The sequence below is a fragment of the Chionomys nivalis genome, chromosome 8 (assembly GCF_950005125.1).
Source record: "Chionomys nivalis chromosome 8, mChiNiv1.1, whole genome shotgun sequence".
Classification (NCBI taxonomy): domain Eukaryota; kingdom Metazoa; phylum Chordata; class Mammalia; order Rodentia; family Cricetidae; genus Chionomys; species Chionomys nivalis.
The window spans coordinates 66,446,609-66,460,148 of NC_080093.1; the positions used below are offsets into that span (position 1 = coordinate 66,446,609).

At 41.6% G+C, this 13,540-nt stretch overlaps 1 protein-coding gene across 7 annotated transcripts in view; it reads left to right on the forward strand.

Annotated features, from left to right (window-relative positions):
* Positions 1–13,540, forward strand: part of Ate1 (arginyltransferase 1) — a 131,907-nt gene that overhangs the window by 6,193 nt on the left and 112,174 nt on the right. For all 7 annotated transcript variants that reach the window (XM_057778531.1, XM_057778533.1, XM_057778530.1 and 4 more), the window contains exons 3-6: positions 1,390–1,452; positions 9,643–9,746; positions 11,507–11,761; positions 13,164–13,390. In XM_057778531.1, coding sequence (XP_057634514.1) covers positions 1,390–1,452; positions 9,643–9,746; positions 11,507–11,761; positions 13,164–13,390 — 649 coding nt within the window. The remainder of the gene's footprint in view (positions 1–1,389; positions 1,453–9,642; positions 9,747–11,506; positions 11,762–13,163; positions 13,391–13,540) is intronic.

Genomic DNA, 13,540 nt, shown 5'->3' on the forward strand with positions numbered 1-13,540 from the left:
TGCTGCAATGTCTATGGAGGTCAGAGGACAACCTGTGGGTGGTTGTTCCTTCCTTCTTTGTGGGTTCTGGGGAGCAGAGCAGGTCTTCAGTCTAGGCAGCAAATGCCTTCATCCACGAAGCTATCTCGCTGACCCAAGATTGACACACACATGCACACAGACACACATTCACACGCATATACACACACACAGTTGATTAATTGATTCTGTAATTGTTCATATGTTGTGTTTTCTTGGTAGTTTTTGTTTGGTTTTGTTTTGTTTTTTGAGATAGTCTTTACTATGTACCCCTGACTGGTCTGGAACTCTTTATGTAGATCTGGGTCTGCTTCCTGAGTACTGGGGTTAAAGGTGACTGGATAACTATTTCTAAGTAACTTTTAGGAAAGTTTCTTATGTAAATGTAAGCAATATGAAGCATTAAGTACTAAATGCCAGTATTTTCTAAAGCGGAAATTGAGCATGCCAATTAAAATGTTAACACCTATTAAATTTAATGAGTCTCATAATGTAGATGGAAGTCAGATGTAGGGTTTTAGATGATGTCATAAGGATCCCCGTTAAGGTAAGAAGGAGCCATTCAGGGGTTTTATATGAGAGCAATGTGAGGAAATTGTTTTAGAAAGGTTCATTTATAAGTCAGAGAGGTATTTGAGAGGGCACTCCTGGAGGCAGGAAGGAGAGGACAAATGTAAGATATATTTAACAAGTAGAAATCTTCCTGGTAGGTTGTGGAGGTGAGTTTGAGACATGATGTCCTCAGTATATAATAAGGTAACAATAGTCTAAACGGACTCTCAGGTTCCTGATCTGAGAAATGAATCCGTGGTTCTACCAACAGGTCTACAGTGCCTATAAATGAGGCTTGTTAAGTGGTACTTTAAGCTCGTATGTGTGTGTATGTTTGTGTGTGCGTGTGTGTGTGACCGTGAGGAAAGTCCATCTGTCCAACAACATCATGGGCATTTTTTAATTTTAAAAAGAACTTTATTGTTTTTAAAGTTCTGTGTATGCATATGTGCCTGTATGGTGTCATGTTCATGAGTATTGGGGCCTCTGGAGCTGAAGGAATGGGGTTTTGAGTGCTGGGCACTGAACTCAGGTCCCCAGGAAAAGCGGTGGACGCCCATAGCCACTGAACCAATGCTCCAGCCTCATCGCACACAGGTTTATTATGTCTCTCGTGCTGATATAGTAGCAGATGGAGACGCTGAAGGAGTGGAAGGTACTGATGAGAATGTGGTGCATCTGTTGAGGTTTAGGAAAGGAAAAGTTGGTTTTTTTATGCTATTGATTAGATTTTAGATTTTACCCTTAGAGTTTTTCTAATCTATTTTGGTACATGTGAAAAGTATATAAGAAACTAACAAACTGTTTTTATAATTTTAGAAGTGGGAAATATCTGTATAAACCTGTCATGAATAAAACATGCTGTCCTCAATACACAATAAGGTAAGGATCTACAGTACAAAGATTGTGTGTATTTAAAGTAGAATCATAGGATTTGAAAATACTGTTTCTACTTTACTTAGACATTATAAGGAAAGTAAATAAATTGTCTTTTCTATGTACTGATTTGAAATCCACATATTGATAAGTAGATTCTTATATTGTTTAGTTAGTCCTGGTATAAAGATGATATGAAAAAATACCTTGTTGGGCTGGAGAGATGGCTCAGTGGTTAAGAGCATTGCCTGCTCTTCCAGAGGTCCTGAGTTCAATTCCCAGCAACCACATGGTGGCTCACAACCATCTGTAATGAGGTCTGGTGCCCTCTTCCTGACTGTAGGCATCCACAGACTGAATATTGTATACATAATAAATAAATAAATATTAAAAAAAAAAGAAAAAATACTTTGTTAGCTAGTGGAAATTACTTTTTTTTCAAGGCAGGATTTCTCTGTGTAGCCCTGGCTGTCCTGGAACTGGACTAGGCTGACCTCAGGATTTGCCTGCCTCTGCCTCCCAAGTGCTGGTTTAAAGATGTGTACCACCACTGCCTGGCAGAGTCTAGGTCTTCTCCTCACCCAAGACAGGATCCCCTGTAACTTTGAAGCCTGTTCCAGAACTCACTCGTAGACTAGGCTGGCCTCAAACTCGTGGAGATCCTCCTGTCTCTGCCTCCCCAGTGTGTGCCACCACTGCCTGGCTAGCTTTTTTGTTTTTGTTTTGTTTTTTTAATGAAATAAGTAGAAAGTGGATGTCAATTGCACATAGCTTCTTGGTTAGGGGTAGGAGTTCATGTCCATTTTTCCTTCTGGGTGCTGGGACCCTGTTTTAGTAAGGGTTTCTATTGCTACAGTGAAACACCATGACCAAAAGCAAGCTGGGGAGAATAGGGTTTATTTGGTTTATACTTACAGATCATAGTCTGTCAGTGGAGGAAGTCAGGACAGGAAATGAAGCAGTGATGGGACCCAGAGGCAGGACCTGATGCAGAGGTCATGGAGGGGTGCTGCTTACTGTCTTGCTCCCCATGGCTTGCCCAGCCTGCTTTCTTACAGAAACCAGGACTACCATCCCAGGGATGGTGCCACCTACAATAGGTTGACTCCTCCATCAATCACTAACTAAGGCAATGCCCTGGATCTAATGGAAGCATTTTCTCAACTGAGGCTCTCTCCGTTCAGACAACTCTAGCTTGTGTCAAGTGTACATAAGGCTGTCCAGCACACGTGACGCCCTGACAACATGACACACAACACATTACTGTTAAGCCACAACCTTTCTTATTCATCCCAAGATTATACATTAAAATCCAAATTCTCTGTAGATACCTGAGCGCTCTCTCTCTCTCTCTCTCTCTCTCTCTCTCTCTCTCTCTCTCTCAACTGTGGGCTCTTGTAAAATAAAAAAAAAAAATTAAGTCCATTCTTGAAGAGGGAAAAAACCAGTGCACAGTCACTATCTGAACCAGCCTCCAAGAGTGTAAATAACTCAGTGAGCAGTATCTGTGATTTGCTCACAGCCTTGTGGGCTCCTCTAAAGGTCACTTTCCAGGCTCTGCCCTCTATAGTACACACGACCTGTCTCCTAGGCTCCGGCTGGCTCCACTCCACTGCTGCTGCTGTTCTTGGTGGTCTTCCCATGGTACTGGCTTCTCCAAAATGCTGGCATCTTCTGCTGCAACTAGCCTGCACTTTCTCTAATAGCTTCTGCTAAGCTCTCTTCATGGTGCCAAGCCTCAGCTTTTCTGCATGACCCCTTTAGTCCTGGGTCTTCAGCTGCCTCTGAGGCTGTTCCTTCACCCCTTCTGGCCTTTCACAGTGCCAAGCCTCAGCTGTTCTTCATGACCTCTTTGTGCTTTCAACACCAGTACCACTTGGATGACTTTTACACTACCAAGTTTGGCTCAGTGTGAGGTACAACCTTGACTGTCTGTAACACAGCTTGTGCACTGACTCTCACGAAACACTTGAGATTTCACCTCAGTCAGTCATCTCTAATATCTCGGCACTGCTGAGCAGCACTGGCTGACCAGCAGAGCAAAGGCCTTACTTTAGCAGTTCTGGTGTCTTGTTAATCACAGCTGATTCTTCAGCCTCAGCGAACCAGAACCACAGAATTTTTTCTCTTCCCCCCTCCTCTTTCTTTGAGACAGGGTTTCTTTGTGTAGTCCTGGTTCTGGAGCTTGCTCTGTAGATCAGGCTGGCCTCAAACTTATAGAGATCTGTCTCTCTCTGCCTTCTGAGTGCTGGGAATATAGGCGTGCGATAACTCCGACTGGCAAGAACCACAGAATCTTTTTTTTTTTTTTTTTTTTTTAAATTTTTCGAGACAGTTTCTCCGTAGCTTTTGGTTCCTGTCCTGGAACTGGCTCTTGTAGACCAGGCTGGCCTCGAACTCACAGAGATCCGCCTGCCTCTGCCTCCCGAGTGTTGGGATTAAAGGTGTGCGCCACCACCGCTCGGCGAATCACAGAATCTTTTTTTTTTTTTTTTGGTTTTTCGAGACAGGGTTTCTCTGTAGCTTTGGAGCCTGTCCTGGAACTAGCTCTTGTAGACCTCACAGAACTCACAGAGATCCACCTGCCTCTGCCTCCCGAGTGCTGGGATTGAAGGCGTGCGCCACCACCACCCGGCGAACCACAGAATCTTAATTCAGAATAACAGATGGCCCTGACAGAGTCTTTAAACTTCCTCTGGAACGTCACAAGTCAGGCTTCCATCTTCTGCATTGCCCTCAGTGACTTTCCTTGACCACAGTTCCAAAATTACATGGTCAGGCCTGTCACAGCAATACCCCACAGACTGTGAATTCATGTGTGTGTTAGTTCTGTTATATCTAGAAGACACTGTTTCCTTGGAATCATACATTCCCTTTGGCTCTTAGATTCTTTCTGCCTCCTTTTTGGCATAGTTCCTGAACCCTCAGGGGAGAGGTTTAATAAAGACTTCCTATTTAGGACTAAGTGTCCCCAAATCCCTCAGTCTCTGCACATTGTCCAGTTGTGGGTTTTATAGAGTCTGGCCTTTAGGTCACAGTGACTGGAAGTGAGATGCAGAGTTGGTGAGAAAAGCACACAGACTGCTTTCCTGAGGGAGGAAACTTCTTGTTCCTTTGTTTTTCACACACTGTTTTTATATTCCTCACATCAAGTCCATTTCAAAGAGGAGGATTTTTCCCATAACTAAAAGTTTCACAGTACTAATAATCACAGCAGAAACATTTTTCTGGAACAAGCTCACCCTAATACATTTGTTTGTTTGTTTGTTTGTCTTTTTGATACAGGGTTTCTCTGTGTATCTCTGGCTGTCCTGAAACTCACGCTGTAGACTAGGCTGGCCTTGAACTTGAAGAGATTGGCTTGTCTCTGCCTCCCTGAGTGCTGGGATTAAAGGCATGTGTCACCATCACCCGGCTCCCACTATATTTCTTAATCATAACTTTATACATTTTCTGAGAAACTCCTTTTAGACTTCTCACAGACCGGGCAGGACCTTTCCGCCATAACCATTCACGTAGGCAGTAGTTTTATAATTGCCAGAAAAACAGGTTACTTGTTTCATTTTTTGTATTTTAGGATTCTGTCCAATTATCTTAACTAACCATCCAATTCTTTGTTTTCTAGTTAAATGAAGTCAATTGTTTAAAGCTTTGTTTCAGCTGTTATGTACCCTGAAACCTGTGAACACATTTCCCAACATCAAGAAGAACTTGAGCTAGCCTAATTCTTGAGACTCAGTTGTTTTCCTTAATCATTAACCTAACCCATAGTCCATACAGCTTCTCAAGTGAAACACAGAAGTCCTAGCCCTGTGATACTTCCTTGTTCCTGTTTTCTATCCTCTCCAGTCCCTGCTTTCTACCTTTGCTTATATTAATTTTCCCACTAAACTAATCTCTATCATAATGCCTTACTATATTCGTTAGAAGTTCTTAATTGTTAAAATTCTGTTTTGTATTCTATTGTATAAACTCATTACTTCAGTTAAACAGTACAGCTTAAGATGAAATCATCTTCATAATGATCCACAGGTGTAAAAATCCCCAGTAGAATGGGATATTTCCATGAGATAGTCACACAACATTAAAGGCAATGGGAATCCTCCCACACCCATTCACACCATGCCAGATACGAGAGGAAAATGACAGTGGCAAACATTTAAAGTCACAGCAGTAGTAAGAGACATTCTGAAGCCAAAGCCCTTGGGGCCTTGCCTATCTGCGATTCAGTCACAGAGCCTTGTTTCCTGGTGGATTGAACTCCTGAAGCTCAAGTGCCACCTGCTGGTCGCTTTTCTGACATGACCACTGGGAGAGTCTCTATGCTTGTTTTATCATATATTGCAAGAGGAAGCTTCTCTGATGATGGCTGACTGACACTGATTTATGGGGATAGCAGAATGTTGTTAGGACTCAGTTTATTGATATGCTCTTTCAGCAGAACAAAACTATTTGATTTTCCCTTAGCCCATGACCTATGCAGTCAGATTCATGACCACATGAGCAGTGTCAGGCATCCGTCTCATGGAGTGGGTCTTCTATCCAAGCAGAGAGTGTTTGGTTACTCCCACAGTGTTTGTGCCACAGTTTCACTGGCATAGCTTGCAGGAAGGTCACTGTTGTGGGTCACAGGGTTTGTAGTTGGGTTAATGGTTACCTTTCTCTGGTAGCGTGCAGAACCATGAACACTAGTCAGTAGGTGTGAAGGCTCTAGGTAGACACCAGCTTGACTTCTCTGCGTTCAGTGAGATATGTAAGTGTTATCTTCAGCAAAGAGGCCTTAGCATTAGTTTGTGGAGAGCAACCAATAGCCTTGGCAATAGCCGGGGATGTTTGGGGCTTCTGTGGAGCATGTTTGGTCAATGACTCAACTGATGTAACCCACTCCCTGGCGTTGGATGTTTCGCTTGGTGGCAATAGATGACTGATTGAGACTTTGTCTCTTCCATTGTTTTTATTTCTTTTGTCCATCTATCTATCTATCTACTTGTCTATCTATCTATCTCTATAAATAGACATAAATATAAGTATATTAATGTATTTAGGAATCTTCTAGAGTAGGAGTGTTCCACATGACCTCTCCAATGGCCCTAATGTTAGTTGTTCCCCACATTCCCTCTCTTAACCTTATTATCCACCCTCTTCCCCACTTAATCCTATTCCAGTATCCCCACTGTCTCTCCATAAGTATGTATTCTATTTCTCTTTTCTGGGGGGGGACGACTCTCTTCCCTTTGTAGTCTGTTTCTTGATACCTAACCTCTGTAGTTATATGGATTATAGCATGCCTATCGAAGGCTTAAAAGCTAGCATTCATGTATAAGAGAACACACACACAACACAGTTGAAAACCAGCTTTGACAAAATTTGAACATTCCAGGGTAGGAACGTGAGCATTAGAATTATTAAGCAAAAGGAACAGAGGTAGAAATAAGAAACAGAAACACAGCTCCAAAGCCACAGAGAAACCCTGTCTCGAAAAACCAAAAAAAAAAAAAAGAAAAGAAACAGAAACACAGAACAACATCAGGAGGGATGTTGAGTGAATAACTGATTCACCTTGTTTATTTTTCACACACTTGTATACTTCACTCCAAAAGGGGGGGGGCAACAGACTTCATTAGCATGATATAAAGAATAAACTTAAATTCTCGGACCTTTGGTCCAGGTGGGGTGGATCCACCTCTACCCTCAAAATACTAATTACCACCTCCTAGGTCAGGATGTCTTGTTTGTAGCCGCACCTGTGTCAGCAACTTTGAGAGAGCAAAATAAGCTCAAATTCTGACCTCCGGTCAAGGTAGAACAGGCTTCCAACTGTGGGCCTCACAACACGCACACAGAGGAGAGATAGACTTCAGTGAATCAACTCGACTTTATTTGGGGAGTCTGGGGATAAGTCCTGATTTGTATTAAGTGGCATGCTCTTATCCCAAGACTTAGTAGGTGACAGCAGGGTCCTATTGCAGAACTCCTAGCACAAGTCGTCTTAGCAGAGATCTGTGCCAGGGTCAAGCTAAAAATGAGTCAGGCTCCTGGTTTAGAGATTGCTTTTAGATAAGGTCAGTCCTCCAGGCCCAGGGCAGATAGAGAGCAGGAAGCCTTGCTCGGGAGAGAGGGAGTTCCCATATTCTGGAGCTTAGAGAGAAAGGTGCTAGCGCACGGCAGACTGCAATGTATTCCAAAATTTCTCTCCTTTTTTCTTTTCAGTTTTTCATCTTTTTTTTTATTGACTCTTTTGAGAAGTTGCCCCTGTCCCCCTTTTTTTAAACTCTCTTACTTAAAAATTTTTACCATCAGACTTTACTACTGAAAACAGTTTTTTCCCTTGTCTTTTTTGGGAGGGGGTAGGGGTGCTGCTGTAAAAATTTTAGAGCTGGGGTGGTGGTGCACGCCTTTAATCCCAGCACTTGGGAGGCAGAGGCAGATGGATCTCTTAAGTTCGAGGCCAGTCTGGTCTACAAGAACTAGTTCCAGGACAGACTCCAAAACTGCAGAGAAACCCTGTCTCGAAAAACAAAACAAAAAAATTTAGAGATTTTTTTTCCAAAGAAATTTCCAAGCTTTTCTTCTTGTAGAGTCTGTTCTTTTAGCAGTTTGTTTGGCACCCATCTTTGTAGGAGAGACAGAGTCTGGTGATTCCAGTTTTCAGTGTCCCCGTAAAAATGTTATGCATCCAAAGAATGGGTCGTTTGTTTTTTTTTTTCTGTAGCTTTTAGGTAAATTGCTTTAGCTTGGCTATTGTGTTGGAGATTCTGTGAAGTAAATATTTTTAGGTCTAATCACTGTTTTGAGAGAAAAGACGCAATGCTGGTGGTCAGGGTGCGATGGGGTTGGCAGCATTCAGTATGTAGACTTCTTTAGCTCCCTGATTTAAGTGTTTAACTGGAGGGTTCTCATTCTGCCTGGTGCCACAGCCACTTTAAAAACAACCACTCAGAGGCTTAATATTAATTACATATTGTTTGGCCTATTACTTAAGCTTGTTATTAATTAACTCTTACAACTTACAATAACCCATTTCTGTTAGTCTACATTTTACCACAAGGCTGTGACTTGTTACCTCACATCTTGCTCTTTTGGCAGCTGCTTGTGTCTCCCTCAACTCTGCCTTTTTTATTTTATTTATTTCTTTATTTATTTTTCCTGCAGCTTTGGAACCTGTCCTGGAACTAGCTTTTGTAGACCAGGCTGGTCTTGAACTCACAGAGATTCTCCTGCCTCTGCCTTCCCCTCCCAAGTGCTGGGATTAAAGGCGTGCGCCACCACCGCCCGGCCCACCCTGCCTTCTTTCTTTCTGTATTCAGTTAGGTTTTCCCGCCATAGGCTAAAGCAGCTTCTTTATTAACCAATGATAATAAAACATATTCACAGCATACAGGGAGCATCCCACATCATATGTATATGTGACATGCAGAAGACTGTTTTTTGCTCTTCTCTAAAAGCTGCATTGTGTGAGGAATCAACTATATGGGATTGAGAAGGCGGTCTGACGTGGGACTGTCTTGAAAACAGATTTCGAAGGTGTCCTCCTAATTTTAGATGCAGCTTTGCTTAGACTTTCAGATATAGCCACATGTCAGCAGTAGCTGGATTGTTAGGGATAAGAAAGAGCAGTGATCTCACCCTTCCTATCGCTGTGGCACTTGAATACGGTTCCTCATGCTGTGCTGACCCCAACCATAAAATTATTTTCCTTGCTACTTCATAAGTGTAATTTTGCTACTGTTGTGAATCGTAATGTAAACGTCTGTGTTTTCTGATGGTCTTAGGTGATCCTTGGGAAAGGGCCATTTGACTCCCAAAGGGGTCGTAACACACAGGTTGAGAACCACTGATAGAGAGGAAATTGAATACCTTACTGGGTTTTTCATTGTTGAGTTAGGATTCAATTTTGGTTACCTCAGTCAGTTAACTATAAATCTGTTCCCTACCTTCCAATATTTTTGCCTTCTCTTTTTCCTCTGGTTTATGCGTTTTTCTCTTCCTCGTCTTCTTTCTTCCTTCTTCCTTTTCTTAAAATCTCTTAACTATAACTGTACTTACAGTGAATTTTAGAGTTTTGGAGTAGGATTAGAGGCTGCTTTAAATCACATCTTACAGAAAAACCCCAGACATGAAATATGCTGCAGTCTACAATGTACTATCCTAAACTGATCTCATTAAAAGCTTTTAAAATATTTCTTGCTTTTCTAGGTGTCGCCCTTTACAGTTTCAACCATCAAAATCTCACAAAAAAGTTTTGAAAAAAATGCTGAAGTTTCTGGCTAAAGGGGAGATTTCGAAAGGCAGTTGTGAGGGTAAGAAAAGATCTGGTCTGGAAACTATTTTCTCTAATGTTTCTCTTCAAGGCTCTCATTTTCACATGTCTCACTCAGGTCAGGTGGGGAAGGAGACTGGTATGACGTAATCCTATAAAGCTAATGACACCAGTGACACTACCATTTGTCTCACTAGACCCTTCAAATGTAGGAAGTACATACTAGGAGAGTCTGTTTGAAAGAAAATTGAGGATCATTGGAAAGATGTTGTGACTTTTTAAACTGAAATATTTGTTATTCAGATGCTTTAACAAAACATCTGACTTGCTTCTAGTGATGTCCTTGTGACAGATGTAGCATGAATTCTGATTGGTCTTAATAATAATAAAAATTCAGAGTCAACTATTGGGTGAAAACTGAAGGATCAGAGGAGCAGAGCAGCCCAACCACTAGAGAATTCTTACCTCTACCATTGCTCAGTCTGAAGGGTGATCCTGCCTCTACGAATGCTCAGATGAATTTTCAGACTGCATCTGTTTCCACAAAACCTCAGAGTGCACTGAGCTCCTGTCTCCTCCTGCCTTATATTTCTCTTTCTGCTCAGCCATATCATTCCTGTCTCTACTTCCCTAGTGCTGGGATTAAAGATGTGGCATCCCAAGTGCTGGGATCACCTTTGTGTGAGCTGTTTCTCTTTTAGACAGATTCAATCTCGTATAGCCCAGGGTGGACTTGAATTCCCAGAGGTCTGCCTGCCTCTGTCTCCTGAGTGCTGGGATTAAAGGTGTGTGTGTGCCTTCACTACCTGGCCTTTATGGCTAACTAGTGGCTTAGGTTTGCACTCTTCAAGCTTTATTTGTTAGAAACCAAACAAAATGTCACTAGAGAAGCTTCTAGTCCTGGGAATCTTAGCTGTTCATTCATTCTTAGCTTATTCATTCATTCCACAAGTAGATTTTTTTTTTAATTTATTTATTATGTATATAGTGTTCTAGGCACCAGATCTCATTATAGATGGGTATGAGCCATCATGTGGCTGCTGGGAATTGAACTCAGTACCTCTGGAACAGCAGTCAATTCTCTTAACCTCTGAGCCTTCTCTCCAGCCCCACAAGTAGGTTTTGAATGTGTCATGGTCATGATCTTAATCACTGGAGAGATGATGGTTGGCCTAGCAGGTAAATTCTTTGGCGTCATGCATTGTCCCAATTAGACAACTTAGAGTAGAATTGGCTTAGCTGGGGTCAACAAAGAGGCTAGAAGGCTTGGTTTTAGAGGTTAAGTGCTGATTAGAGCCTTGGAAATAGTTTTGGTATATCTCTGGTGGACTATTATATGTACATTATTATAAGAAATGTTTTGAAATTTTTTTGTGTCTAGAAATTACAGTCCATATGTAAATTGATTGCCTATGTTTTCATGTGACCTATACATTTGGATCTTTGTTTAACTTGTTATGTGCTTCTGACTTGTATCTAAAACTGATTTCATAGGAGGTGACATAATCACCAGGCCAAGGGAAAATGGTTGTAATTTTAGGTCACAATTTTCTTAAAGACAAAATTAGGTAGTCCAGTTGGATATCCACCATTGGGAGCTTGACCACAGCAGGCACAATTCCTGGAGGTACATTCTTCTGCTAGAGTGGTTTGTCTCAGGTGTAGCTCCCTTGCTTTGGAAGGCACGAGAGTGGATTTGGCAGACACACTGCAGCAACCCAGTTACTTAACAGTTATACTAATCTAAAATGTGTCAAATATTATAGCTGATGATGGGCTTTCATTTTTTCTCTTTTGTAGATGAACCCATGGATTCTACAATGGAGGATGCTGTTGCTGGTGACTTTGCATTAATAAACAAGTTGGATATAAAGTGTGATCTTAAAACACTCAGCAGTGACCTCAAAGGAGGCATAGAGAGTGAAGAGAAGAAGAAGGAAAATAGTTTAAAGAAGGAAGGATCTAAGGAATTAATTCATCCACAAGCTATAGAGGAGAAGTTGGGTTCTGGTGAACCATCACATTCAGTCAAAGTTCATATTGGTCCTAAGCCAGGTAGTGTATATTTTGTATAAGTTGGTAGTTAGGCCTAGAGACCGATTAGGTTTTCTTGTGTTGTTTTGGGGGAGTTGGGCAGGGATTACATGATCTGGCAGTATATAAGAGTAGTCCTATGAATGAATTAGTGTGAAGATGACATATATGATCATTCATAAAAACCTGAAAAGAAATACAAAACCCTAAAAATTGGTTTCAACTTATTCTCTTTCCTTGTTTTTATTCCTTGAGGATTTTTTTACACTGCATTTTGATCATACTCACTCCTACCCTTCTCTTCCTCAACTCACTCAACTGTGCCTCCCCTCTTTTAAACCCACCCAATCCAATTTGTGCTGCCCATATATTCTTGGATGTGTGCCTTTCACTGGAGGGTGATCAACCCAACAGATGCACATACCTTAAAAGCGACTTTCCCACTCCCAGCAGCTATCAGTTGCCAATAGCTACTTAGCTTAGGATGAGACTTTGTGTCCACCTCCCTTCCCCATGTGGAAATTCTCGTGTGGCCTGAGCTTGGATCGGTCATGCACATGATGTCTCATCTGCTGTGAATTCCCCTGTGTAACTGCCCTGCTGTGTCTGGAAAACAGTTTTCTTGTAGTCATCCACAGCCACTGGCTTTTTAATGTTTCCAGCCTCTTCCCAAGGATTTGTAGGCCTTAGGAGAAGAAGGTGTGCTATGGAATTCTCCTTTATGGATCAGCATTCCACTGTCTTTTATTCTACCTTGATAGTAGTGGGTTCTTCCTGTACCCCTTTTCAGACATGGTCTGACCGCGTAGTCCTGGTTAAAACCCGCCATGAAGAAGGGGCTGGCCTGGAACTAACATATCCACCATGTCAGGCTCCCAGGTGTTGGACTTAAAGGGGTGAACTATACCCAGATAGTTTTAAAGAGCTGTCAGTTAATTACATGTTCTTTTAATTAGAACAAAATTCATTAAACTGAACTTGTGAGCACTGTTTGGAGTTACAAATATGTTACAATGCAAATATGTTACAATGATCTAGGATTCTTCTTAATTAAAAGAATCAACATGCCCATCACTCACCAGAATTTGTTCTAGATTAAAAAATGTCCCTAGAAATGTCCCAGCGAGGCAGAAGATCCTTCGCGTAGTGATACCTATTGCAGAAGCAGAAAAATGGGCAGATACTTAAAATCTGAAAATAGATGGAGGAGTGAATGAACAAATGCCTTTACTAACAGCTGCGCTGAGAAGTTTGTAGACTGTTTGCCCTTTTTGACTGCCCCGGTCTCTAGGGTAGAGTTTTGGTAGAGTTTTAATGATCCTGGGAAACTTCAGTGTGAACTCTGGACCGTATAATCTATAAGACTTGAAAAAACATTTCTAGGGTCAAGTGTATTGCTCTAATATTTTGGCATCCTTTTTAGGTAAAGGGGCTGATTTGAGTAAGCCTCCGTGCCGAAAAGCAAAAGAAATGCGGAAAGAAAGGAAAAGGTTAAAACTCATGCAGCAAAATTCAGCTGGAGCCTTTGAGGGTTTCCAGGCTCAAGGTCAGCCAGCATCTTTGTTACCAAAGGCTAAATCCAATCAGCCCAAGTCACTTGAAGATTTAATATTTGAATCTTTACCAGAGAATGCGTCACACAAGTTAGAGGTACTTGGAGGGGTTTGTGGCTGTTGTGTTATGTTGAATATTTATTTTCTTTGTACTGATAGTTACCTGTTGAGATTTTATTATTTAGCATTTATGTTACAGTAAATCAACTGCTATTTGAAAAAAATTCTTTAAGACCTTTAGAAAATA